We start from the raw sequence: 25,465 nt of genomic DNA on the forward strand, positions 1-25,465 counted from the left end.
CAAAAAGCTATGAAGACAATGGCTGGACCCAATGGTGGGTCTCACAGATGAGGAAGGCAAACGTGGAGAATGCTTCAAAATCAGGCTGTAACATGCAGAAAACAAGTGGTCTCATCTGTTTTTTCTCAGAAAAGGCTGAACAATCATTTTGCAAGGGTGGGGGGTCTCCAGCTACAGTCCTTTCCCGCCAAGATGACAGATGGGCTCCAAACACTACAGCCTTCCTGAAGGACCCACTGCCCACACTGTCCTCTCCCAGGTGCTGCCCACCAATGACTGAGGGATTCCAGAGTATTTTGTTTTTTCAGATCAGCTGGAGGACACCAGAAGAATAACATCCCTGCCCTAGTCCCAGGGGTGTTGCTGCCCATCTCATTTCTGGCAGATCTTTAATTGCCAGGAGTATAACTACCTACAGACCCGTGGCTCAGAGCAGCCTTTCTAACACAGGAAAACTCATTTTCTTCTTTTAAGTCCAACAAAAAAACAACCTAGAACACTTAGAGCATCTTCCAGTCAGAGGGCTTCCTTAGGACTGACTGTGCTTCCCGTGCCCTCTGACTCAGCGTGTCACCATCCACATTATCCACCAGGAGGGACAGAATAAGACCTGGCAGCTTGCTCAGGGATATGGCAGGAAGCGAGCAGATTGAGAAACACAAGTCAGGCACGTGCCAGCCTGGAAGCAGGGAATTTCAAACAGCACAGCATCGATGCTGCTCCCCTCTACGTGCCCAGCTCTGCTCCAGCAACTCTCGCCTCATCTCAGCATGTCAGAACAAGTATCGTTTGCCCAGGATACGTGTCTGCAGTATTACCACAACCAGACACAACACGGTGCAGTTATGGATCTTGAAACTGTTTTCAGGCTCCGGTTAGCATGGGAAGAGATGTTGTTATCAAGGCTTGGGCACACAGCTCGGCTTCACCTTACCATGTAGGTAGCGGCTCAGCCGCATCAAACGTGCCACCAAAAAGTAGTGGAGCTCAAAAGTCTTTATCCAGGATGTTTCCTAATTCTTTAAAAGGGCTTGGTCCTACGTGTAAACTAAGGTGCAACAGGGTCCGGACACGGCAGATCCAGTTCTACAAAGAGATCACGAGGCGCTGGAAAACCGCACAGCCACAGCCACCGTCAACACCTTCCACCCTCAAACATCACACACCCTCTCCCCACACACAGGAAACACCAGCTACAATTAGTCGAGTGACCAGCTCAGGTACAAATGATAATTACGAGCTACACGGGAGCTGCTGCAAGCAATTATTTGTACTCCAACAGCACTCAGGAACCCCAGTCACGGGCCAGGACTCCATTGTGCTAAGTGTTTTAAATAAATACAAAGTAATGACCCATGGAAATGTTTACATATACAAGGACGGGGACAGCGGGCAAAAAAAGAACTCATTTACCTTTTCAAACGCAGCCAGAAGAACATGGGCATGACCCGTCACCTCAACCACTACTGCAAAAAGAGAAAGAGCAGTCCTGGTTAAACCTTGAAAGCAACAAAAGTGTAAAACTACCATGAGCTGAATGTCAGCCCATTTACAATTTCTAAACAGCCACCTGTTCTATTTCCATCTTGTTTTACAATTTAAACTTTTTCTTATCCTGTCGTCAGGGTGGTTCATCTCACACTCCCGCTGGGCTCTGCAGTGGGCCCTACACGGACACGTCCTTGTTATCTGGGGTGCTCCAAACTATCCCACTTTGTTTTCAGAGGTTGGAAAGGGAAAGTAAAGCAGAGAGCTCAGTGGGATTCCACTCTCCCCTCAAATTCCTGTTTTTAATTACCTGAGTTTATCACAGAGATGAATAAATCCATCTGGTTTAACATCATTTGGCAGCCCTTCCAGCTCTGGTACTTATCACTCTATTTCACTCTAATCCTACATGCTTACAAAACATTTATTTCTCCTACCATTTTTGGCCAGTGAAACATCTCTCTGCAGTTCTCTGATTTTTTTCCCCCAATGACAAACACCACGTCCTCCCTCTTCTAAACCTGAGGCCTCCCTCTTCATTGAACAGCACTGAGAAGGGGTTGTCAGAGGTTTCTGTACTGCATTCATGGTTCCCTCAGCAAATTAAAATACAGAACAAAGGAAGATGAGATAATCCCACTATCTCTGGCTCAAGACTCTTCAGATTCTGCTCAGCTCCTTGGATGCTTTTGCTTAATTACGTTCAGACTCATCATATGGAAATGGGAGATGGAGGACGCAGAGGAGCCACGGAAGGAAGGGAAGCCTGTAACCAGCTTGTTCTGCCCGGACCGACGAGTGCCTGGGCTGTGCTCTGGACACACACAAGAGCTGGCAGATACTACTATCATAGAATCCTAGAATTGTCTGGGTTGGAAGGGACCTTTAAGATCATCTAGTCCAACCATCAACCTAACTCTGATAAAAACCATCACTAAACCATGTCACTAAGCACTATGTCAACCCGTCTTTTAAATACCTCCAGGGATGGTGCCTCAACCCCTTCCCTGGGCAGCCCATTCCAAGGCTTAAGAACCCTTTCAGTGTAAAAATTTTTCCTAATATTCAATCCGAACCAGCTGAAGGAAGCAATTCCTCTGCTGTCTAAGAGAGAGAGGAGCTCCACAGCTTCCCTTGGGCCCCCAGAACAGCAGAGACAACAAGAGGAACCATTCACTGGACGACGGCACAAAGATCATATTTGGAAAGAGCAGGATGTGGGAGAAGCGAGTCCATGCCTGCAGATTTGTGGGGTAACTGAGATTGGTCACGGCGATTTGGGTGTAATCAGGGACATAATGGCAAGAAGAAAAGAGGCTAAAACTGGGAATTCATCTGCTCGCTCCCCCCGCACTGCCAGCCAAGAGCAAGGCTGTTCTAGCTCCCTCCGTAAATGAGCTCAGGTCCCTCCCTGCAGTTTGAACAGCCAAGTAAGAGATAACGGGCATCGCTTCCCTTCGTATCCTCCACACCTTCCCTCCCCAAAGGGTTCCTGTACCCTTCCCTGAGAGCAATCCCACCAGCAGGAGTGGCAGAGGGCTCACATCGCAGGCTCACATTCTTCATGGTGCACAAACACCTCCTGGCAGAATTCAGTCCAAACCAACCGCTATTTTAATTTGCCATTCAGTTTTACTTAACACAAGCAGTTCCAGACCAGACGTAATTTCCCAGGTGCTCCAAACACACAAGGCCAGCTCCTTCCAGTCCCATCCGTTAAAAAAAAGAACCAAAATACACACCAATTTCCTCAAATCTCGCTCAAGTGCCACATATTTTTGAGTGGATAGTCTTTCCAGGAGAGGATTTAAAAGCAATTGCCTTTCCAGGTTATTAAAATAGATGACAGTACACTATTGGCTAAGGCTGGGCATGGTATGTGCATAAATGTATGCTTCCCATCCTGCCTCCTGTTCTATTTTTGGTCCTTTTAGGCATGCCCAACATTAGAAAGTACAAATACGTTGCCAAAAGCTCCATAAACAGAGGAAGGTGGTTTATATTTATGGTCAAGAAATATACATATACGTCAATTTTACTAACAGTGCCTGAAATCACTAAAAATAGATGCACTTTAGAAGTAATTTTCCTTTATGTTGCACTGTGCTTTGTTAGTCACACTTTAAATTGAGTTTGTTCACTTCTGTACAGCTCTGCTGGGAGGGCTGTAAAATAACACAATGAGGTTTTGGGCACTTTCACATCTACAACACAAGAACGTGGCTGCAATGAAAGCAACAATGGAATATTTTTTTTTTTCCTTTCTAATTATTCTTAAAATCTTGTACAAAACGTTAGAAAATGCAGAAGTGAAATGTTGATCCTGCCGACCACAAGAGCCCCCAGTTTTGGAAAAAATGTGACTTCCTTGTGTCCTTTTCATTGCTGACGCTCGGAGCGGGTGCAAACACACGGAGCCCAAAAGCACACACGCCCTAAGGAAAATCCTGTGCAAGGTGAGTAACAACCTAAACATTTCCTGGACTCCCCTCTCCAAAACAGCAATGTGCTTTCAAAAGAATCAACAATATTATTTCTCATCAAAGGTTACGCTCTTTTATTGTAACCGTTCTGAAAACGGTTCTTCAGAAAAAGGAGAGTTTTAAACTGCTGAATGAAGCTGTATTTGGTTGAACAATGGCCTGAGCACTTTAAAGCCATTTCTTTTTTTCTGACCGTTCCTAGGAGAAGGTCCACCCTACAGTGAGCTACAGATTTTATGAAGACAACTTACCCCTCAAAGAGGGGGAAAAGACCAACTTTCTCCTTGCCTTACAAACTGCAACCACACAACCCAAAGTGAAAGGAAGTAACTTGCTCTAATTTGTGCCTGGCTTTGGTGGCAGAGCCAGGAGCTCTCCTAAACACACTTCCAACACTAAACCCCTGGCCATTTTTGCTGCAAAAAATTGAGGCTATTTTTAAAAGCATATTTATCTAAGAACCCACGGACAGCTGGTCCTTTTCAATACTTGGAAATTAAGGTGAACTCCTGATATATTTTTATTCTGGAAAGGCTCCCCAAGTCTTAGCTACAAGTGAAATGTTTTTCATCATTGCAGGAGGATGCCTGAAGAAGTCACCTAACCTCAAAGAGAGCCAGAAGAAGACCAAGGGAGCACACCACCCCATGCTTACCGTCCCCTTCATCCACCACCGCTCGGATGACCACAGGGAACACGCCACGATCCAAGTCAAAGTTCAGCTGAGGGAAAGAAACGAGATGAGGTTAGACAATTCACACCAGGCTTGCCTGAAGACAACACTGGGGATAGTGTTAGTATCAGAAGAACAAAGGTCCCTTCTGACAGAAGGTCTCAGAAGGACACAAAAGAGCAGGAGGATTTAAAATTCAGGCACAACAGTACACGTTATGCTCCCTACACCACAAAAGAATCCCTGACTCCTGTATAAAGTTCTTGAAAACAAAGAGAAGTTAAACTTCAAGCTCACACAACGCTCTGAGGAGACACCAGACTGATTTCCATCTCTTGGCAAGCTACAAAATTCAGGTCCTTGACCTTCTAATTGTTGAGAGTGAAAATTTAAGATCTCACTTGAGTACAAGGAAAACAGATTCAATGTCTTCCTTTGTCCTGCACTTCATTAAAGCACTTCAAAAGCTCCATGTCATCTTACAAACACAAGAAAAATGGAACCTTACAAATACTGTCCTTTGCCAGGAACAGAAGAGGATCAGAGACTGGATTTATGGTGGTTTTTGTTAATTACTGATCGGGGAGGTTTGCCTCATCTCTTGCCAAGAGAGAAAAAGATGTCATTTCACCATGGTGTAGCCTGTTTTCAGTTTTCCAGTGAAAACTGAGACCAAATTTGAAGCATGGCAGCACCTTTCCAGGCAGCGCTTTGGCGTTTCCCTCATTTTCCTGCAGCCCCAAGATCATTTGCGCTGTGATTTCCTCCAGCCAAAAGATAAACTATCAAGATACCCACTGGCATCGGCACAAATGGCAACCCCAAAACACCCAGACTGGAGGGAAGGTGACCCTCATGGTGAGCTTTAACATTGTTGAAAATGGTTCCTTCCTCAAATTAATTACAGCCTAAATGTTCACCCTGACATGAATGGTAACTGTACACTGAGAGATGATACACCCTGGCAGCCAGCAGGCAAGTGTGGGGAATTGGAAGTCTGCTGTTTTTCTGTCCATAGCTGTATGCTCCTGGTGCAAAGTCATGACTTTGGGGCCACTCAGCTTCTGCAGGGCTTTCTAGAATAAAGCTTTGTACACACACCCCCCCACACACCCCCGTTTAATTGTCATACCTGACTCCAAACAGAAAGCGTGTGCTGGAAGACCTTATGATTTGTCCTAGCTAGTCTTCAAACCCAAGGGATATCATTTTCACTCTCTGTGTGATGGTTTTACATTTTATTCCTCCTTTAAACTACCGGAATCTTTTCTTTTTCCAAAACAGCAGAGTAACAGAACGAACACAAAAATCTCATTTAACCTCCCAGTATTTGTTACAGCAGAGACTCATTGAGCCGCTACTTTCCAGCTTGCATTTTTGAACCATTATGGCATGCCACAGAGGGAAATTTCATCGAGGACAATTGATTAAAATTGCTGAAAGAAGCTTATGGTTTTGCTTTGCTTCCTGCTCTGATTTATTACTGTACGACAGCAGTTACTGTTTGCCCATTTGAAGGGAAAGTCACATCACAGAACTGCGGTTGCTTTGCGATATAAACTGTCGCGTTCTGAAACAAAAGGCCTCTTTAAGGATCCATTTCACATTCATTTTTAGGGACCTGAAAACAACTGTCTCGACACAAGCCATACACTATAACTTGCAAGCAAACCAGTATATTACGAAGACAAAGTAAACTTTTATAAAGCTTTCCACATAACAGCCCAACATAACACTATTTCCCCTGCTGTTGGCCAGCCAAGAACTACATCATACGCGAGTATTACATTGAGCAAAAATATGAAGGAAATCTGGGTTTTTTGGACAACACCAATTACAAAACTGGAAAGCAATCTGAAAACCTGAAGCGTGCAATTGTACCCAATGGAGTGATAACACTCCGCCAGCTGCCTCGGACAAAAGGGCTGCATTTCAATGGCCAGTTAAGAAGATTGAACCATATGCATTTTACTGGACGTGCATGGACACAGACTGGCATGATGTGCACAGAGAAGAAGTTGGAGAAGCAACTCTTCTGAATCGCCATTCTTGTTCCACTTTTTCTCCACAACCAGAGCTCCCAGTAACACCAGTGAAAAAAGAGGAGACAGAGGATGCAGCAGAATCAAGCAAAGGGAGCCAGAAGCTCACTTTTCCGCAGCATCTCTCCCTTTCAGCTGTCAAAGGGACATGACTTTAGCACTTGAGTTAGAACCTTGCTGGCATGAACAAAAGTGAAAATTAAGCTTCTGAATTCTTTAAGAAGAAAGAGATCTGAGCTCCTGCTTTCCAGCTCTCTCAGACGACAGAAGGGATTGAAAAGCAGCTCTTCCAGGCTTTTGTAGGCTGAACTTGTGAAATCATACGTTGGCAGAGAAGCCAAGACATCAGGAGACCAGACTCTGCAGGCTCTTGGTAACCGCCATGGCATTTGTTAAGGCACGGGACTGATTATAGTTATAACTGTAACTTCAAGACAATAGCTATTCAATCTTTTCAAAACACATGAAAGATTATTTTTTCCCTTTCTTTTTTCTTTCCTTTTTTTTTTTTTGAAAAAAAAGGTAGAATTATCTTTTTTCTTTCTTTTTTTTTTTCTTTTAAATAGGTAAGAGTTACCTACCAGGGTTCACATACACAATACTCTTACACAGGCTTGGGTCAGGAAATGAACACTGTATCGGTGTCGACCTGGGAGAGAGGTCACAGGAACAAATATACTAGCAGTAGCTACAGATGGACTCCTCTGCATCTGAAATCTCTGATGGCAACTCTGCACAGAGCAGGGAAAGCCCTTGGGCCAAAGTTCAGAGCCTCAAGGAGCAGAGAGTTACTGCCTGGGTTGGAATTTTGCAAAGATACCAAAATTAATAGCACTCCACAGATCTTGCTATGTAGTAATAGCCACAGAGCTTAATTAAAACCAAGCCCTCGTCTGTTTGTACTTATGGGTTAAATTAAAAGGAGGAAGGCAGTCCCTCATTCAGCATTAATGCATCAGCATGAATCTGCCCCAAAAGGGAGAGTATCCCCCCCCAACACTGTACTGCTGCAGGTAGAATGCACGATGTGGCCCTTAAATAGGAGAACAGGACTCTTCTAGAGCAGTGGTCTCCAAGCTATTTTGACTATTCGTTCCATAAGTAAAAGATTTTGAGCACATACTCCCAATATATGTACATTTATTATTTATAATCTTACATATATACACATGCTACTCCTGCACTCCAACGAATTGTCTTGCATGCACCCCACTTTGGAGACCACTGCTGTAGAAGATCAGCCAAAAAACCAAGAACAAAAAACCACCAGAACAGAGAGATGAAGGCAGACGTTTGTTCCCACAAGCTCTTTGGCTGGCAGGGAGAGGAAGGCTGAGGAGCAGCGGGTTCCTCTAGGAAAAGCTCCAGTGCCAATCTCTGCAGTCTCCCTCCTACACCAGATGTTGAGATGCCAGCTGATCAGCAATATCAAAAGGAGCTTTTTTGGGTTTCTTCCCTCTTTGCCTGATCTACCTGCCAAGTTCCCATACAGTGTTCATACCTGCTCCTCCCAGGGCCCCACAAAACATGCCACGGCAGCTGGGAGAGGGTGTCTTTCAGCCATAACTTCACAGCACTAAATGGGGCCCAGTGCTTCTGGGACAACATGGTTGTGGAAAGAAGGGGACACTGAGAAGAGACTTACCTCATCGTCCTTCCAGTCTGAGAAATCAATCTTGAAGGAAGGCAGGGAGAACTGCTGGCTTACCCCTCTCTTGTAATGAACCGTCTCCGACTGCAGAGAGGGATTCTTTGTGCTGTATCTGAAGAAAAAGGGGAGGAAAAGAAAACTTGCTGTAACAATTGATTGCTGTATGCAAGCTCTCCCTGTCCGCCTTTCAGGAATCACAAGTGGCAGCTCTAAAAGGCAGAGCTGGCAGGGGCTGGCAGCCATTCAGTGGGGATACAAAAAAAAAAAGGGAAGGTCGAAGCAAGAAGGTGAGCACAGGGAAGGGAAAGCAGCGCAGACAGGCAAGGTCTGATTGGGTCCATACTGACCTGCCTGGAAACACGGGGTGTCAGAGGAGTACCGTGGGGTGCAGCAGCCTGGCAAAGGCTGGCTCACTAAATCCAAGGCCTAGGCAAAGCTGGCTTTCAGCCCAGCACAGAGTCTTATTTTCTGCAGGAAACCCAAGAAGAAGGAGCAATAATCTAACAGTGGCAACACACAACCCAACACGGTGCTAAAAGCTCTCCTGTGCCTCCATGGGACAGCTCTGCAGTAAGAAACACTGCCTGGCTCGTCATCACCCATTCCAATTCACTCCTCTGTTCCTCATGTGGTTCCCCAGAGGTGTTGCAGGGCTATCAACACCACCAGAGAGACACCAACCAGTCCTCCACACCGGCCACCTGGAGAAGAGTCCCAGTTCTTCCAGTGTCTCGAGGCCTAGCACTGAAACACCAGTACTGCCAGGCTGGGATGGACATCTCTGGAATGGGATCACAGCTACCATCCACCCTCTTCCGCACCCAGAGCCCACCCAGCACTGTCTGCCCCATGAGAGACCTTTCACTGCCCACTGATCAACACTACGGATGGTGTGATTCACAGTGGGCTCTGGTGGCAAAACACCATCAAGCAGCTTTCACCCCCTTCTGGAGGGTGATTTCTGAGCTGGATGGGCACAGCCTCTCTCTATCCCAGTTTCTAGCAGAGGAGAGGAGGCAGCGAAATGCAAAGCAAGGTGGGAACGTCTGAAGCTGGTTTTATCACCGAAGCTTTGTTGTCAAGCCACCAACCATGTGTTCAGGGCACGTTGACAAACCGGAGGGAAAGTGAGAGATGCCTTGCCCAAGAGGCTTACACCGCAGAGACAACAACCTCCCCCGGCAGAGTGACGAGACAGGCCCAGCTCCAGCTCTACAGGAAAGACTTTAACAGCCGGTCACAGTAATGGGATGTTCTCTCTTCTGCACACTAACCATTGCTTCACACGCTGAGACTGTGAGAACACTGGCCTCCGGTCACCGCACACTGAACAGCTCTAAGCTCGAAGCCTCGTTGACTGTTCAAACTTGATTGCCACTGCTCTTGATCCACCAGACAGCCCGGGGACAGGCTCGGGGGACATGTGTGACATCAGCACCAGGAACTCTAGGCCGAGTCGTTCCTTAATTCAACTTGGGATATCACACAGGATGCCCTGACAACCAGCTCCTCAGATTTTGCCGATTCCATTTCTTGAATAATAACACAGGCAGCACTACTGCCAGCCCTGAGGAGGAGACAACACCAGAGGAGATCAAGGCATTTGATGGGGTTGATTCAGTACGGAGCCCTGTCAAGCTGAGCAGTTAACAAAGCATGCACAGAGGCGAAGAAAAGAGAACTTTTGAGGACATTCAGCTGTTCTGAAACACAGGCACGGCTCACAAACCACCAGGTACGTAAGCAGAGGTTGGAAAACTCAAAGTTCCTTCAATCTAACTACACTTCATAGCACACCAGCACACCAGAAGGGGATGGCAATACACAGCATTTCTACATCTGAGGCAAAGCCTTCTGCTTTTTGTAAGCAGGGAGCAGAGAGTGCTGGGCAGCTTCCAGAGGGGGTGAAGCAAAAACCATGGGAAAGCCCAAGGCTCAGAGTCGACCAAGAACTGCAGAACTGAGCATCACACCAGAGATGTGAAGATTGGGCTGGAGGATGGCAATTAGAGAGGACAGGCCTGAAACTTAAAATTCAGTTTTAAGCAGTGCTGTGGAAATTTTAAATTCAAGAGCTATAGCTCTGGTAATTACCTGTGGCCAGACTGCAAGAGCCCTCCAGGGCTCAGGCCAGCCAGCACCATAACACACAGCCTTCATCTCCATGATTAGGATGCATTTTGCAGCTGAATGTACAAGAACATGGATACCATGATGATGGTATATACCAAGATGATGAATATTTATTAATTCCTCTCAAACCCAAAGAGGAAAAACCAGGCTCCTCACTGGCATGAACTGCTGCCTTTTTCTGGAAAGCAAGTGTAGTTCCTGCACCTTCTGAGGATCCAGAAAGCTTAATAAGTGTCACAAGATCCAGGTTAAATTCTGGAAGGCCACGACAAAGGCCAGGTTCACCACGTGCACTTTGCTCTTCCTGCCAAGGCAGGTGCATTATGTTATTTATGACAATACCTTATTCTCAAAGACCATTCTGTACCGCGCTGAAATCGGGCTTCTTTACTAGAAGGTCTCACTCCATCCTTTGCATTTAAAGCACGGTGTGGGAGAGATCAGAATGACAGGTCTTTTATGTGTGAATTACAGAGCGAGCAATTGAGTGAAGTTTTATTTACTGAGTTGTCAAGCACAATGAATAGAGCAAGCCTGTATCTAGCTCCTTTTGTGGCGCTCTCAAAGCTTCCCAGCCCTGGCAGAGAGGCACAATTCTCCCTCTACAGCTGGGAAAGCAGGGGATGGAACAGTGACTTATCCAAGGTGACAGCAAGTCAGGAACCTATGATAAATGAAGTGCAGAGGAGAGAGTGGAGGTCAGAGGCTGCCTGGACGACATGCACCATGGCAGTGCTGGGGCAGGGGTGTAAACATGCTGATGGTGAGTGCCAGGAAGGCTGGAGAACCTGCACTTACAGCACCAGAAGCCCAAACCAGTCTACAACAGGGAAACAAGTAACGCTGTTCCAAGGAGGACAGGGTAGAACAATACTCGCATAGACTTGCTGCTCTCACCGCCCCTGAGAAAAGAAATAAACCAGGTACATGGATTTTCGGAGCTGAAGAGTATGACAAAAATATCAAGGAGGCTTCCCCAGGTGAACCAAGTGAGCTTTATGCCTCGGACTGTGTGACTGTGCAGCCCCCAATGCCAAAATGCGGGTCAGATTTGGATCTGAACACCCAGACAATGCTGGAGACCTCCAGTCAGCAGCCAGCACTGAGGCTGCTGAGCATCATCACCCCAGAAGCACTGGTGGCCCCAGATTGTCACAGAGATTTATCACCTCTCTAAGCTGATACACAGGATCCACCACACAAGTACACACTCCTCGTGCTGCACAGGAGGACAGCTCGGCAGGTTGTTACAAAGCAAATATCCTACATATTAGTGTCTAACTAGTCCCTACATCTCCCCAGCCCTTTTGGTTGGCATCTGCTGTATTCATAAATGCTCTGTTCCCTGCCTATGCTGCTGTGGCCTTACAGCAAACGACTGTGGAGAAGCTCTGTGGAGCCGTGGAGAAGTGTTACAGAAAAAGAAAGCATGTATTAAGAATAAAGGATAGCAGAGAAGCAACACACTGCCTCTCCTTGCACAAAGGCTGAAATTTGAATGTCTGGGCTGCTGTTTCTCAGATGACACCTGGCCAGGTCAAATATCCTGCATATTAGTGTCTAAGTAGTCCCTACATCTCCCCAGCCCTTTTGGTTGGCATCTGCTGTATTCATAAATGCTCTGTTCCCTGCCTATGCTGCTGTGGCCTTACAGCAAACGACCGTGGAGAAGCTCTGTGGAGCTGTGTTACAGAAAAAGAAAGCATGTATTAAGATGTGGAGAAGCTCTGTGGAGCCGTGGAGAAGTGTTACAGAAAAAGAAAGCATGTATTAAGAATAAAGGATAGCAGAGAAGCAACACACTGCCTCTCCTTGCACAAAGGCTGAAATTTGAATGTCTGGGCTGCTGTTTCTCAGATGACACCTGGCCAGGTCTCCATCCAGACAGGAGGTCTAACAAAACCTCCCACCTTGTGATCACTGGCAGGTCAGGACAACGGAGAAGTGGGGTCTGTCCTATTAGGTCAGAACCAAACAGAAATCCCCGGCTGCACTTTTTTAAACCTGTTTTGTTGCTCAGGTACCTCTGAGAGCTTCAGAATCACCAGCAGTGCCAGGAGCCACACTGCTGACTGCAGCAGCAGCAGCCCCTAGCTGGATTCATGCAGCCCGTGTCCTCCTGAAAGCTCTTTGACACACCTTTACTCCCACAAAGTGAAGCTTACACTCCACACTGACTCCTTCCTCCCCCATGCCAAACCCTTCCACCCCCCAAAACCAGCTGTGTATGGGAGAACCGGCAGATGAGAAGCCCTCTGATGACATCACGGTGATTTCTGAAAGAATAGGAAGGAAACAAACTAAAATTTGTTTCCTCTTCCCCCATTCCACTCCTCCACCATCAGTTGAGAAGCACTTGCTGCCTGCATGGAGAAACTCAGCCTGTGGCTCACGTAGGCTTCTCCCTGTACATAGTCCAGACTTGCTACCAGGCACACCTGTAGACCTTCAGTAGCTCCCAAACCAGCAGTGGGAGCCTTTGGGGAACCTCTGGCTAAGCAGAGTTAAACTTCTGTTGCTACATGCTCACTGGAGATAAAAGACGAATCATGGGGGTGTTTCCCCCTCTTTCACATCCCTGATCAGCACCTGGGGAAGTTCTCAGCAGGGCACCAGTCCCAACTCGCCCAGAGTTCTTCACTGCTGTGTTCCTCACACTCGGCTCTTCCTGGCACTGGGGCTGCCTTGGGCAGTCAAAAGATGGTCCCTGTTCCCACAAACACTCTGGGACCCCTCACCGACAAGCACCAAGCCAGGACTCTCGCCACCTCGTCTCAGAGTTATACAGAGGACTCTTCAGACCCCATCCTTCAGAGAAAAGCAGGATGCACGTAGCAATGTTGCCCCAAGGTACCATTTTTGGCTAATAACGGCTGAGAGACAGTCTGTGCTTTGAAGAGCCTGTGGACAAAACAAGAATCTTCTTTCTTTAGTAACAGCTATCCATGTTGCGTGGCAATTTGCAGTGAACTGAGGACAAGGCAGAGTTACACAAGGGCTTGAGTGTTCCAGGAACCAATTCTCCCACTGCTGCAGGCTGTGACTGCCTGGCAGGCTCCATGTCCTCTCACAGGTGATGAGGACGGAGCTGGTCATGTTCTGCTGGTGTTCAGAGGGACCAAGAGGTGATGTGGAGAAAGGATGCTAGTCTGTCTCTCTCACCCCCTTTGTTTTGGGCCAGGATCTCACAGGTCAGCTTTTGGGGGAGAGGGAGGTTGAACAAATGTCTCAACCCAAAGTGATTTTTATTGATGAAAGAAACTACCAAAATGGGTGGCCGTAGCTCTGGGCCTCAGTCAGAATTAGGCAAGATCCAGCCCAGAGAGGCTCCCACACAGAGTTTGGAGGTTAACCGGGCGCTAAGTTACAGTCCCTGCCAGTCTTCTCCTCCCCTCCTGCTTCCTCCCAGGACTGAGTTTCCACTCCAGGCCAGGAGGAAACAAACACCTCACCCTGCTGCCCATATCCCCCTCCAGCACCTGCAGAGCTCTGCCGTCAGCTGCTGAACTTACTGTGTGGTGAGAGCACCACGCTCCCGGCTCCAACCAGGCTTCAAAGCCTCCCAGACTCCAACCAGGCTTACACAACAGCTACACAGAGAGGCACAAAGGCCACAGACAGTCTTATTAAAAGACAGTCTTATTAAAGACAGAGGGTTTGTCTGCACGGCGAAATCTATAGAATTTAGCTCTCCAGCCTGTGAACTTTGCGCACTACAGCGTTCCCTTGGGGACTGGTGTCTGCCTGGATCAAAGCAGGTTTCGGCTGTAAAGGCTTGTGCCCAGCAAAAAAAAAAACAACACCACACTCGCCTCTGATTTCTTCACACAGAAGAAATCTCTCTGCACAAAGAATTCATATTAATCACCACGGTCCACAGCCAAAAGCAGCAAGAGCACCTTTCAAAGGCCCTGAACAGACAGAGGCTATTAAATAACCAAAGGAATATCTGAGCGCCTCTGTCTCTCCTACGCAAGCTTTAGTGGAAACAGCCATGCGCTCCGCTACCCCTTTCAGTTGGATTTCATTTTGTGAACCCACTATTCAAACTTCCACATGCAGACAGAATATATAATCACTGCAGTGTCAAGTCCACCGGCAGCTTAAAAGACTGCGGTAGGATGTCTGCGAGGAGCGTAGCAGGCATTGCAAAACAAACAAGGAAATGAGATTTTTATATATTTTTTTTTAAATAATAAATAATCCAGTACACTCATTTGTGCATCAGCAACACAAACAGCACAGCCCTGAAAAAGGGCAAGGATTGCAGAGCTGGACTGACCTATTTTCATTGCGTTTTCTCTTTATAATGAGAAAACGGAGCTTGGCAACATTACTAGGATACAGAAGAGAACCCTTTCTGTCCAAAGAGGAAGATCTTTTTCATTAGAATGGGCTGCAAAACTCAACCCTCTCATGTCATATTTATCATCAGCTCCTGATCTGCCTGGATTGCTCACTTCTTTAGAGCTTGCTGTTTTAAGTGCTTCCAGCTACAGGGCTGGTTTGACTTCTTCCCCTGAGGAAACAACCGCTGCCGTCATGTTTTAACTACACAATCCTTCCTGCTTGTCAGCAGGATACCTACAGCTGGAAAAGTCCCAGGGGCCCTCCCAGGAACAGGGCTCGTGGTGCACACATCAAGGCTTTTGCCAGAGAAAGAAAGGATGCATTCCTATAACACACACAAAAAAGAGGCTATGAACATCTCTGCAGCCTGCTCCGAAACACATCCCTGTCTCCTAAAACAAGGACATCTAAGGGTATGAACACATGAACAAGGCTATGAACTGGGAGTGCTTCACCTACTCTCTAGGAGCTGCTGCGGAGTACAGCCAGCCCTGCAATGGAAACTCAATGCAGAGCATCCTCTCCTTTATCTGGGAGAAAATTACACACTTACAGGCAATCACTAGTGAGCAGTCAATGTACAGCTCACACACCTGAATGCTTGTGCCTCCTGTACACTAAAGCAGAGATTCTCACACCATTTAGATCCTGGTTACCCTTCACCTTTTGGCCAAGATGGCCAAACCCTTCCTTGCTGCATGTGGCGATCGCCTCCACCGCAGGCACGGAGCTGCCTCTTGGGCTGGCCAGTCTGAAAACTCAGTTAGCATCACAGATTCCAGCAGCAAATTTCTGTTTGTAGGACATTTTTGAAGCTGGCAGGCCTGAGTGACACTCAGCAAGACAAGGCTTGTCCTCACAGGTGAGCAGTCAAGCTGTTACGATGGTTTCCCCAAGCAGGGTCTTCCCTGCTTTCTACACAGCTGCTGGGAAACTGAAGCCAAAAGAATGGACAAACTGGGAAAAAAAAATCACTCTTTCCAAGCCAGTCAGATCACAGAGCAGCTCCCCAAGAGCACACCCACTGCCAACCAAGGATGAGAGCAGATCCTCAGGGAAGATGTTGTGCTGAAGCTCGCTGTGGGAAACAGAAGCATGGCGGCACAGTTTGCCCATTTCCAAAACCAAAGAAAATGGACACAGCCAGAAAAATAAATAAAACTGAGGATACTGGGGGTCCTGAGCTGTTCAGAGGCAAGCCACTGCTAATTCCACACCATGAAAGAGACTCTGGACATAGGCAGTCCAGGTTACCTCTGTTACCCTTGGGGTAAAGACTCTAAAGAGTCTTTAGACTCACCACAGAGCAACCAAGCAAAAGATATTCAGAAGGTGAGAGCAGCAGTCTCCTCTAGATTTAAACTTATTCCCATTTCATCCAAGAGGCTTCTACAGATATCTGCTGTAGCACCAGAAAATGCTGGGTACCTTCCCCCAGGCATGGGGCTGCAGAGGTGAAGACACCTCTACAATCACCACCAGCCACACATTCCCCTTCTCCAGACTTCCCTGGTCAACTGTGGTCCCACAGCGGTGACGACAGAGCTCCCCATGAGACTCAGAGTTCAACAGTTCAGAGCCAGAGGCAGGCAGCAGTTGGGAGCTACGTGTTTCTAAGATCTTGGCTGGGAAAGGGTAGAGCTGAGCATATCTCCCAGCACGATTACCTGGGAAAGTCTGCTGAACGCTCCTTCGAGACAAGTTAGGACAGGCAGCACTCACTGATAAAGCCACCGACTTTTAAACAGAGCCCCACCAATCCAGGAGGAAGCTTCCTGGCTTGCAGAGAGAGTAAGGCTTTCCCTTTGGCCACGGAGACCAGCTAATCCTGAAGGCAGGACCACGGCACGCAGAGCCTTGTACCTCTCAGATGAGCAGAGGCTCTACAATAAGCAGTGCCTGTGCTCGGGGAGAGCCACCTTCCCTGCCCTCCCTCCTCCCAGCCCAGACTGATGAGTTCCCAGCAGGAGTTTCGCAGGAGCAGGAGCGCTGATACTATCAGGATCGGCGGTTGTTTCGGCAGAGAAGCAAGAATAACTCGTTTAAGCGCTTCTAAGGAGCCATGCTGCAGGCCAGGGACTAGGAGAAAATTTCTGCTTTTGATACAGGTCCAGAAAGTTTCTCCCATTTGAGGATTTAGCGTCAATTTAGGAGAGTGGAAAAAAAAAAAGAGTGGTTTGTTTTTTAAAAAGCATCTTCTTCCCCATCAAGTGCTGGGACACAGCAATAGAAGAAGTTTTGAATTTATACACAGTGCAGCTTTTGCACGTGCTTGTTCCTTGACTGTAGCTGTTAGCACCAAAAGAAATTGAGAAAAAGGAAAAACTACCAGCCCAGGCAAGGGGAAGCTGCATTCCTGTTAGGGCACTAAAAATGCACTGCCTCCACTTAAGAGCTCTAAGAATGCAGCCCAGATATTTTTTTTTTCCCACTAGAATTTGAAAAGAATAAATCAAAGTAATTATAGCACTGCCCTTTCAGAATTGCTTTGCAAAGCTGAAATCAGAGCTTCAAAAGGTTTTTACTAGCAGCCAGCAAATCCAGAGAAGCAGAGATGCCTACTTTGGGCAGCTGCACTAGCCCCAAGACGTGCTTCACGAGCCACTTCCGCATGGAAAAATAGCCTGGGTTGAATTAAAGCAGCTTATAAAGTCTATATTTGTATTTCACTTCCCCCAGCCCGTATTACCTACACATCTGCATGAAATCAGGATCACGCCTTCCAAAAGGGTCCCTGGCTTCTTGTCCAGCCCCCCACTCTTATTTATTGTCCGAGAAGCCCAGAGCAGAGATGGACAGTTCATCACTCCTATACTACGGGGAAATTAAAAGCATGATTTATTAAATTAAAGGCCAGCAGTGGACACGAGCAGAATCCAAGTGCTTTGCCTTTTGACGTAAAGGTTTAGTGCACTGGGGACTGCTGCCACCCTAGCAGGGCAGCACACTATCGTCAGCTACGTTTCGTTAGCGAGGTAATGACTGCTGACTAATGATCCTGGTTTCATGCAGAGGCAGGTAGGGTTCATGAACAAAGGCTTCTCCTCTGCCATCTGAACAGAGATCCGTCTCTCAGTGAACCATGGACAGGGTGGATTAAAAAAAATACATATTTAAAATAAAAAATTCTTTGAAGTTAACAGTTGTGTTAACTTACAGAAACTCTACCTAGAAATTGCTCTAAATTAAATTTAAAAAGCAATTAGGTAGTTGGCGTTTGTTGCATAAGCTTTAAAAAACAGACACCAGCACTGGTGACAGTCACTGGCTTAGTGCATGGCACTAAATTTCAGTAAAACATGTTCTTAAGTGAACCAAAAACTGTGTTTTCCTCCTCCAATCAACCAACAGAGTTCTGAGAGGAGAGCTACTAGTTACAGAAGACCGAAAACACACTCTGTCCAGAAACAGTTATATTCGGTAACTATAATACTGCCATTAAGCAATTATTATTCAAGGCACAACTTGACAAGACAGTTTCTGAAGAGTCCAACATCGAGCATTTTAACCAACAAGAATGCTACACCGCTGGGCTCGGGTGATTCACTTGCACTTCCATCCCAACACGGCTTGGCTCAAGACACAGGTTTAAAAAAAAGTATCTTTTTTTATAGAATAACTTTTCTTTTTTGCCATTTTGACATAACAAAATGCAAAACTAGGAGTCTGAAAAAATACATTTTAAATACATGCATATTCTTTATAGACTTTAGGTCTTTGTAAAATGTAGCACAAAGTTTGATATGAGATTTATACCAAGTTGTAAATGCAACTTGGTATACTGAGCAGTGTTGTTGTTACTGAGCAGTGACAAAGAAAGTTCTTTGAGGTAAACCAACAAGTGAATAAAAAAAAAAATTTAAACAAGAAAAACAAGATTAAAATCAAGATTTAAAGCAACACTTCAGCCATGGCTGAAGCCTGGCAATAAACATCCACCCTGACCATAGAGGCCCTTGGTTCTCCCCCTTAGCCCATGGATGGTTTCCTTCTTAGGTGAAAACCCAAGGAACACTGCAGGGCAGCACAAGGGACACGGGCCACCTCTCCACGTTGTACCTGTATTAGGAAAAGAGGACTTCAATCTCCAAGGCTGCCATTCCAACACCTTCACTAGCACTAAATTCACAGGAAACCTAAGGACCTAAGAGACAGAACACGGAAACTTTATCAGGGTTTCTAAGGCATCCTGCTGCATCCAGCTCCGCTCAGGAAAAACTGCATCTAAAGAGAAAGTCTTTTCAGGGTTTGTCAAGAGATATTTTTCAAGCACTTAAAAGGAGCTAATTTATTACCTCCCCAAAATAAAGGCAGCCATAGGCTTCAAACAGAAGAAGAGAAGGGGCCTAAACAAAAATTCTGGATCGGGATATCCTCCGGCTTGGAGGAATGCACATCTGGATGGGAGCACTGAGCGTGTCTCATTTCTAAAAATACACTGTTCATGGATCATTAGTGGGATGTTTATACATTGCATAAAACACGTAAGCCATTTTACGGTTTGTCAGGCATATTTCTCTCTGCAGATCCTTTGGATACAACATAAGCTCACCCCCAAATCCAGAGCACCACTGCAGAAGGCGTCAGCACGACGTGCACAGAGCCGCTGAGCAGCCAAAAGCCTCTACGAGAGGAAGCCAAGAGCTTCTGCAGCCTGAATCTTCCTCTGCGCATAGAACAACACAAATTCTTTGTCCCATGGCCATCGGAAGCCCTGCCATAACGTGCCAGCAGCTCTCGTGTACCCAATTCACACCAGGGACAGCACGTTTCAGCCACCTTCGCTCTTAATATATATCCTTAGAGAGGAATTTTTTCATCGTTTTATGGGATACAGTGTTGATTGGAATGGTTTAAACATGTCTATTTAGACAATAAGGTTTCAAAATCTGTAGGGATGAACTACCAGGACATGAGAAAGACTCCACAGATGATGTTTTGACCATTCTTTCTACAGGTGGCCAAAGGCTAATGCGTGTACCTGGCAGAAAACACACAGACAGGGTTTCAGGCAGTAAATCCTGATAGCCAGCTCACACCAGCCTGTGTTGAGGTGGTCGTTCATCCCAAAAGGGGCTTTGGCTGGGCCTCAGTTTCACAGACTCGCTATGTAAATGTCAGACTGAACTTTATGTTGGTGGCCCAGATGCTCCCATCACGGGGAACACAGAAATCCTGTGAGTTAGGTGAGCTGGAATAAAACAGGTAGTATTTGAAGGGAAGGGTGGTTGGTTTTTTCAGATTTCATAGAACATCTCGCTGACAAAACACACAGCTGTGAGCTCCTCTCCTTTGCTGCACACAGAATGGTTTCCCACACCCCAAAAACAAACCAAAAAGGGAACAAGAGAGGATATTGGCTATGTGGGGGAAGGAAGTGAAAGTAAAATTTAAAGCTATCAGAATACATACAACAAAACAGAAAAAGAAGAGATTTCCCTCTCTATCATCCTTGGGGGTGATTAACGAGGGATGTTTGCCGGGCTCATCACCAGAGAGCTCCTGTGCCCCTCCACGAGCCCACTAGCCCAGGACTTACACTGCCATGCCACCAACAAACTCCTCCGTTGCCTGGCAGTAGATCGTGATGGCAACACGGGCGTCTGCATCGAATGTGAACTCCAGGCTGTACAGGACTTTCTGCTTCCCGTTCTCCTCAGTAGGACTGTCAACGTCATCTTTATACCTGAAAGACAATGCCGGAGGATTAGAACATGTATTTATGAGATATCTTCAAGATCACTTGGAGATCACACAAGAGAATTCCAATCTAGGTGTTCTGGGCGGTCAAGGCACCAAGGGCTTCCAGCTGGGGCTTCCCAGGAGATTTCCATTCTTGTTTCTGAGGAAGCTTCTTCCAAGATTTGACTGAAGTTATTGAAGTGAATTATGTTAACAACGGTGTTGAGGGATCTCACCCAGCCTCACAGCGCCAGGACACAGAAAAGAAAGTGAACTCTTGAATGTCAAACCCTTAGGGGAAGAAACACCCTCCTTCCTTTTAGATCTCCACATTAGGCTCAGTATTTGGGCTAAAGAAATGCTGCATGGGCCTGAGAAATCTAAGGCCTAATTGTTTTAACTCTGCAAATGAAGCAGTGTGTGACAGGCAAAAAAAAGGGGTTCTGTAACACGAATTATTCCTGAAGCTCAACAAATGATACCTCCAGCATCACACAGAAGATGATATTCAGATCAGAAAGTATCCAAATCAACTAAGCCTGTGATGCTGCTAATGACTGAAGCCTGTACACAATTATTGTATGAACAAAACCCAACACATTCACCTGCATAACAGACACACGATAACCAATACGAGAACGAGTGTAGAAGCTATTTCAACTAACATCAAGCTGAGTCATGACTTGGCTACAGGCTCCTGTACAGCCGGATCCCACGGTGTGATCACGACCACCCAGTATTACTCCTTTTCCCTGCTGCTGGAAAAGGCAGGTAGTAAATCTGGTGAAGGAGGTGGAATGAAGCAAACTCCAGGACAGTGAGCTATGGCCACAGACTAGCAGGGAGTTACAGAATGCCAGGGGTGGCCTTGGACACCAGCAGATCCTAGAACAAGTGGCCAACACAACACGCCATGAGAAGATCTCCCCTCCCTTGAAGAGCAAAGTGACAGACAGAACGGGTGTTGTTCTCTGGCAGGGCAGAAGCAGATTCTCACACGTGTACTCAAATCCCACTGTAATCCTACAGCTGTAGGTACCACCGTTAGTTCACACACCGTGTAGGAGTGGTGAACACAGCAGGCTGCCTTGGAGAGCTCTACAACACCGCTTGATTTGCCACCCAGCTCCAGCCTCACTTGTCAATCAATATTACCTTAATTGCCACGATGCCTGGGTCAAAGCCAGGCAGCTAAACTATTCAGGAAAAGCTTGGCACCATCTCTGATTTCACAGTAGCAGTCGGCCTCTCCCCTCATTAAACAGCCTCGATGAACACACCGCACTGTTGAAAACACTCAGAAACGGGCCAGGCCGTTACCTCCGTAACAACCTAAACATTGTCAGGGGAATCCTTCTTTATCAAATTCACTGCTGCCCAATTAGGAGGGATCCAGCACGAATTTTACTTGACACCACACTGAACAAGAATGAAACATTCAGCTTCAGCTGGATTAAATTATACAGAAGGTGCATAATAAAATTTAAGTGCAGTATAATCAAATACCTAAACACACTTACGTGTACCAACGTAACCCTAGTGAATCACTGTAGCGTGCACTTGCATTCCTGTCTGAAGGACCTGGAGAGCTCCAAACAAGACTTTGGCCAGAGGTTCACCTAGGTCAGAACTGCAAATCAAGCTAGAACACACCCAACATGCCAGGATAAAAAAAGACAAATCCCAAGAACTGAAAGTCTGAACACCTGCAGCAGCCTGGATACAATATACAGCATAGAGCCGGACCGTATTTTCACACAAGCTTGCAAGGTTGCATTTAAAGAATAAAATCTTGGCACTTGAAGGCTGTAAACAAGAAACACTCTAACCAGCAGGGCAGGTTCATCTAGAAAACACGGGGTGAGCATCAACATTTTGGGTTGGACTGACCCAAGAACACAGATGGCAACAATCCGCTCACAAGTGGTGTGTGTCCAAGCAGCACAAGCTTCTGCAAATCATCTCTTGCTGCGTTGCCCTCCCTTGGTCTGAGGTCAGCAGAGAAGGATCCAGGCTATGAGACACTTCCAGAAGAAGTGGGGTGAGGGAGAACCAGCACCCTTCCAGGCAGGCACACATGAAGGCTACTTCAGAGACCTATACTCCCTGCATATAAAGGCAGGTGTTAAAATAGAGATGCCCAGCACACGCACGAGCTACAGATCAACAACACAGATCTAGATACCTAGAACAGCCCCAAGTAACAAGGTGGGAGACCTGGGGGAGGGCAGATCACACCAAAGCAACATGTCATCGCTAAAACCATTGGCTGTTTTGTCTTCTCAGTGAAGTCACACAAAGCATATGGGTTTGCAGGTCACCTTCCTGCTCCCAGCTCCACCTCTGCACCTCCCTGCCAGCACTCAGAAGGTGCCTCCATCCTTTCAAGGAGAAAAGGGGTTAAACCTAGACTAGAATAGATCTGTTGCCCTAGGAAACCGCTGAGGGACTGTTACTGGCTACAGTGCCTGAAGAGAAGGTTTGTGGAGGATGCATCTGCTGGGAAGAAGCAGAGCCAGAGTCCTGCCTGCCTGGAACAGCATCACTCGAGCAGGGGGCAAGGTACTCGGTGCCTAAATGGTGACAGTCACAGCAAGGCTGCACACACACCTTCCTGTTGCAACACCCCTGGAGCTGGAGGTTAAGAAAATCCTCTGCCACACAGCAAGGAGCTCAGGTGAGGAAGGATCACATAAGCAGCTACAACAGTGGGTACCTGGACCAAGGAACAGGCAAGGACTGCTTTGGTGCATACTTCAAGAGGTGGAGACATCTCATTCCACCTTAAGGTGCAGGAATGGTGGGATGTAATTTCAAGTGAGTAACAGGACAAAGTCTCACACATTTTGCATTCCTTCTTTCTTTGCAAAGGACACAGCAGACAAGGAGGTGGTTCAGGGGTGGTTCAGAAGCTCTTCTGTCTCCACCTGAAGCTCTCCACACTTGAAGCTCACCGTGTACATTTAGTCAAGTCCTACAGGCAGTGCTGATGTGAGGTGGCCACAGACACATGCACAAACTTAGAAATCAGTGACTTTTGCTAGGTGTGCCTTTCAGTCATGCCCACAAGTCAATCACACAGCCTTCACGGTCACGTGTACAGAGCAGAAGAGACTGACCACCTTTGAGAACAAATAGCTGATCCCGTGTTATGGTGAAAAAGGCAAAGCAGGATGACCAAGGGAGCTGAGGCCACTTGGTCTGTCATCACTTCTGGGTAAAACAACGGAAATGCTGGAACTTTTTGTTTGTCTGTTAAAGAATTAAAAGATAAAAGTATAATTAACAGCAGCCAGAAAAATTTCATAGAAAGAGGCCGAGTCGAACCTGATTTCATCCTTTGAGGAGATTAAAAAGTTTGAACAACAACTTAGTAGACATGCAGGATAAATGCTAAGTATTATTTGACATAGTATTGCGAGATAAGCATTACAACAGTGTCAGAGCAGGCACTAAATGAAGTAAGAATTAGCTGACATTTCCATTAACACTGACTTTTGCGTGTGAAGATTATCATCAAATGGAGGCTTTCCTATCTGGGGTTCTGCAGAGATGTGTATGTAGTTTAACACTATTCAGGGCTGCAGAGCAAGCAGCCCAAGCACCACCACCATGGGATGAACCACACCGAGGATCAAGGTCAGCTCCACTGTGCTGGGGACTCAGCTGTCTCCCCTCGGTCCCTGTCATCCACCTCCTTCTCAGGCCCTTATCCAAAACGCTCACTGGTCTCACTGCTCTCCACAATATTGCTGCTGCTTCAGACACATTCCCAAACCACTACAGCTGCTGATTCCTCCAGCACTTCTGGTCCATGATGCTGGCCGAAGCCCACAGCCCACATTGAAGCAGAGAGGCTGTCCCAGGACACAACTCTTCCATGAAACACGCTGCCTAGTGGGTACTTCAGCTCTGACTTCCAGTCCGTGGCCAAAAGAGGGACACAGGACAGATATGAGGCAGTCATGGTTAACGCAGCAAAACCCACGTTACCCTCCTCTGAGTTCCACACAGTCTCATCCTCCTAGAAATCAAGCACTCACACAAAGTCGAAGACTCAGAACTTCAACACCAATATCCACAGGTTTATTGCTTCTCTCCAAAGCTGCTGTAATATTATATAATAAATTATATATTCAGGATTTGGAAAAGTTCAGAATTTTGTCTGGTCAGAGCTGGACAGGAAGCCCAAAGTGGACATAAAGTCCTATACTCTTAATTATTGATCAACACCCTCTTCACAGTTGAACAATGAATTTTCATTTAAACACAAGGAAAACGAAAAAGCTTGCAAGGGCTTTACCATCAGAACCTACTTTACATCTAGATGCTTGGCTCAGTATCTTATTTTTGATGAAAGAGATGGTAAAATAAACTTAACTAGTCCTGGAAAGAACGTGCAAACCTCAACCACTGGTTGCGAATAAGCGAAGCTGGAGAGGGCACAAAGTGTCTTTATGTGCACAGAGGGAGAAAGGAAAAGCCTCTAGTCCAAAGCAATGAGACAGAACACACCCTTGGGGACTGGCAATTAAAATCTCATTTTGGGTCCATATCAGTACAAAATTAAATGGAGTGATGTTGATGGTGGTGTTGTCAGCACTAACACAGCAGCACAAGAGCCTGTGAGAACTCATAAGGCAGAGAAAGAACCGATAGTATCAAAAACTAGACAGATGCAAACCTAGACACTGTCAGGGTGCATGGACACTACATTTCAAACAGTCCAGAGCTGCAACTCTGCTCAGGGGGACAGCACGTGCAACCACAGAAAACAGGACAACAGAACTCTACGTACTAAACCCCACCAACTCCTCCATTCCCAGCGAGCCTTCTCCCAGTCGAAGAGCCCATTCCCACTTCCCATTTAGCTTCTGAAAGATGTCACACTGCTTACGTGGATGCCTGCAAGGAGAACAACACAGCCTTTCCACGGCAAGCGTGGGAGGAAAGCCAGACTTTT

At 46.6% G+C, this 25,465-nt stretch overlaps 1 protein-coding gene across 5 annotated transcripts in view; it reads right to left on the reverse strand.

The window, feature by feature from the left end:
- MGRN1 (mahogunin ring finger 1, E3 ubiquitin protein ligase) overlaps window positions 1-25,465 on the reverse strand; it is a 57,010-nt gene that overhangs the window by 20,100 nt on the left and 11,445 nt on the right. For 3 of the 5 annotated variants that reach the window (XM_014936735.1, XM_014936737.1, XM_014936734.1), the window contains exons 4-7: window positions 20,360-20,506; window positions 8,332-8,449; window positions 4,627-4,693; window positions 1,414-1,466 (exon numbers count right to left, since the gene is read on the reverse strand). In XM_014936735.1, the coding sequence (XP_014792221.1) occupies window positions 1,414-1,466; window positions 4,627-4,693; window positions 8,332-8,449; window positions 20,360-20,506 (385 nt within the window). The remainder of the gene's footprint in view (window positions 1-1,413; window positions 1,467-4,626; window positions 4,694-8,331; window positions 8,450-20,359; window positions 20,507-25,465) is intronic. The other 2 variants (XM_014936736.1, XM_014936733.1) reach the window with 1 other exon arrangement.

Source organism: Calidris pugnax, unplaced genomic scaffold (genome assembly GCF_001431845.1).
Source record: "Calidris pugnax isolate Ruff unplaced genomic scaffold, ASM143184v1 scaffold17, whole genome shotgun sequence".
Classification (NCBI taxonomy): domain Eukaryota; kingdom Metazoa; phylum Chordata; class Aves; order Charadriiformes; family Scolopacidae; genus Calidris; species Calidris pugnax.